The sequence below is a fragment of the Etheostoma spectabile genome, chromosome 18, assembly GCF_008692095.1.
Source record: "Etheostoma spectabile isolate EspeVRDwgs_2016 chromosome 18, UIUC_Espe_1.0, whole genome shotgun sequence".
Lineage (NCBI taxonomy): Eukaryota > Metazoa > Chordata > Actinopteri > Perciformes > Percidae > Etheostoma > Etheostoma spectabile.
Window position 1 is genome coordinate 10328218 of NC_045750.1, and position 2998 is coordinate 10331215.

General features: G+C 38.2%; 1 protein-coding gene across 9 annotated transcripts in view; it reads right to left on the minus strand.

The window, feature by feature from the left end:
- Positions 1–2825, minus strand: part of drc1 (dynein regulatory complex subunit 1 homolog (Chlamydomonas)) — a 7263-nt gene extending 4438 nt beyond the window's left edge. For 2 of the 9 annotated variants that reach the window (XM_032542577.1, XM_032542586.1), the window contains exons 1-6: positions 2577–2825; positions 2239–2350; positions 1355–1482; positions 992–1175; positions 766–903; positions 53–139 (exon numbers count right to left, since the gene is read on the minus strand). In XM_032542577.1, coding sequence (XP_032398468.1) covers positions 53–139; positions 766–903; positions 992–1175; positions 1355–1482; positions 2239–2350; positions 2577–2653 — 726 coding nt within the window. In that variant the 5' untranslated portion in view covers positions 2654–2825. The remainder of the gene's footprint in view (positions 1–52; positions 140–765; positions 904–991; positions 1176–1354; positions 1483–2238; positions 2351–2576) is intronic. The other 7 variants (XM_032542585.1, XM_032542580.1, XM_032542584.1 and 4 more) reach the window with 7 other exon arrangements.
- Positions 2826–2998: the final 173 nt, after the last annotated feature.

Genomic DNA, 2998 nt, shown 5'->3' on the forward strand with positions numbered 1-2998 from the left:
GTGTGTGTGTGTGTGTGTGTGTGTGTGTGTGTGGTTTATTTCAGTTCCTGACCTCTTTTTCCCAAAGTTCCTTTATGTGTTGTTCCCATTCAGTCTTGTCTCTTGTGAGTAAGACTTCACTTTCCTGATGATAAACTTTCTACTAACACAACAAGAGCAACCATTAGTAAGAATGACAAAAATTGCATAAACAAGACTACAGTACAACAATGCCAGCGGGACAGCGGTGCTTTTAGCTAACTGCTAACTTTGACATAACATGCTCACAATGATAATGCGAACAAGCTAATGTTTAGCAAGTATAATGTTTACCATGTTTACAATGTTCACCATCCTAATTCTGCATGTTAACATGCTAACATTTGCTAATTAGCTAAATAAACCAGTGCTGGACAAGTGTGAATTTTGGCCTGATGACAATGCTAGACAGAAAGTCAGAGGATTACCAAAGTTAATACAATTAATTTTGAGGGGGACATGCATATTTGTACCAAACTGCATGGCAATCCATCCAACATCAATAGTTTTACTCAAAACCACACCTCATTGTGGCACTTCAGGAAAAATCAGGATCCTTGCGATCCATACAGCTATGCTGCTAGCTTAAAGGTTAAGAGCTGGATTTAATCAAGACAATTAAATGAATGCATGAAATCCCTGTTTCTCACTGATGCAATAAGCCCCATCCATCTGATACCCTTTGCAGATTCAAATGGATTCTACAAATTATTCAAAGGTGTTTCTTAATTTAGATCTGGGTCCTACCCCAATCTGGGCCAGCTCCTCCCTGTAGGCATTTATCAGTGTTTTCATCTGTTCCTCCATTCTCTCCATCATCAGGTTGAGCACCTCTTCCTGCTTCCTCAAGTCCTTAACATAGAGATCATCTCCAACTTTCAGCTCCTGCTTAGACAACAAACAGCAAGTGATGAAATGAATGGACAAAGCCTTCAGAAGACAATTTAGATAGATAGATAGATGGATAATTTACCTGTTGCAGGTCATTTATGAGTTTTTTCTTGTTTTCTATAAGAGCAGCACATAACTGCTGCTGGTTGTTTAGGGCCTCCTGGAGCTCCTGAGGAGTCACCTTCTGCTCAGCTATTGACCACCCTCCGGTGATCTCCTCAAATATTTTCTGGCTGGATTCTACATCATTCTCCAGCCGCTGCAATCTGGACAAAGAAGGACAAACATGATGGCAAACAGAAGGAGTAGAAAGTAAAATTACCCCACAGGTTGTTTTTTTTGTTGTTGTTTTTATTTAAGTGTGTCAGCTATATGGTAGGGGTGTTGGTTAAGGACAAAGGTAAGGTAGTGCTAAAAGAGATATTAGTGACTTTTAAAAGACTACCTATCTCTTCGATCCTTCTCCAGCTCTGTCCTTCGCATCGACTCTTTGGCGTCAACTGCAGTTTGGAGGTTGGTCACTATTGTTGATAAATCTCTCTGCAGGTTGATCAACCTCTGAGGAGAGATTAGCTAACATAAAAGAGGTCAGATTCTTCCAGAGTACATGTTAGGAAATTGCATTCAAGTTAAATAGTAGCTAATAACAATGATTTCACCTGGAGCTATTTTTGACTGATACATCACTTAACATTATTATCGTCCATTTTTGGTGGTCATGGATGTATGTTGTTCTATCATAAACAATCCTTTGTTCATTTCATATTGTTAAAGCAACACAGTTGTGTATACGGACACTAAAGTCTAGATTTATAAACTCCTCAAGTAAGAGCTGAAATAAAGGCATTTAAACTATTCTTTGTTTTGAAGAAAAGTTGCTATCAGGCAAAATTGTTTGAAGGTCTCGGGAAAACATTAAGACCCAAGACACTTTGCAATGCACAATATGATAATAAGTAAGCACACAGTTTTAAAAGTTCTATTATGTCTTATGGGGAAATTGGAAGTGTAAGCTTATTATCCTACTTATAATGTAGGTTCTGGACTGAAAGTTGATTCAAAAGCAATTTATTGATGATATAGTTATTTATTGCGTTACTTCATTAGTATCTTTGCTGTCTTTACATCCAAGACCACAATGGGAATACTGTTAAATCTTGGACTTAGAGTTTCCCTCTTCTAAAAATGAATACTTGGATTGAATAATTTCAGATCCAACCACTGTCCCAGGAGAACATAATGAATTTGCATTAATTAAATTGTGATATTGATCAATGAAATTATTGTCAATGTGACACAGACACAGATGGGTTTGGAAACTAAACAAACCATTTCACTTGTCTCTACCACCTTCTCTTGAGGCTGGCTCTCCGAGGGCTCCTGATTGAACTCCTCATGGACCTCCATACTGGGGCCTTCTTCAACCTCCGGGGTGGAGACCCTGAAGGTGTACATTTAGCAGATGTATTCAAATGGAAACTAAAACTAAGCACGATAAAATAAAAATCTGCAGTGTCTGAATTGTATTGACCCATATGTTACGATTATTATTATTATTGTTATTATTATTATTATTATTATTATTATTACAAATAGCCTATGGAGCATATATTAGATTGACTAGCTAACGTTAAAGTTACTTTCAGCTAGCTAAGTAGCCGATTTACCCGTTTTTAGCCTCTTGATTTTCGGACAACACCGAGGGTTCAGACGCTTCTTCTGGAACATCATCAGCTTCTTCCATATTAGGAATATGTTGTGTAAAACTTACTCACAAAAACTGTTAGCTAGCTAAATACTGTAGTGATAAAAAAAAGTAGTTAGCCAGCAGGTCTGTGTCGGTCGCAGCGGTCTGTTTGGTAAACGTTGCTATGGTGACAGAGCCACCAGAGTGACGAGGGCTGCCTTCATTAACGCTCGTAAGCTCCAGACTTCAGGAATGTTTACAAAAAATGTAGGCTATTTTATATAACAACAAAAACGAGCAACAAATACTTAGATGTTATCTTCTTTAATGTCAATGCTCTCTGGCTCTGACCCTTACACATTTTAATACAGTATAAGTGTGTGTGGGGGGGGGGGGGGGGGG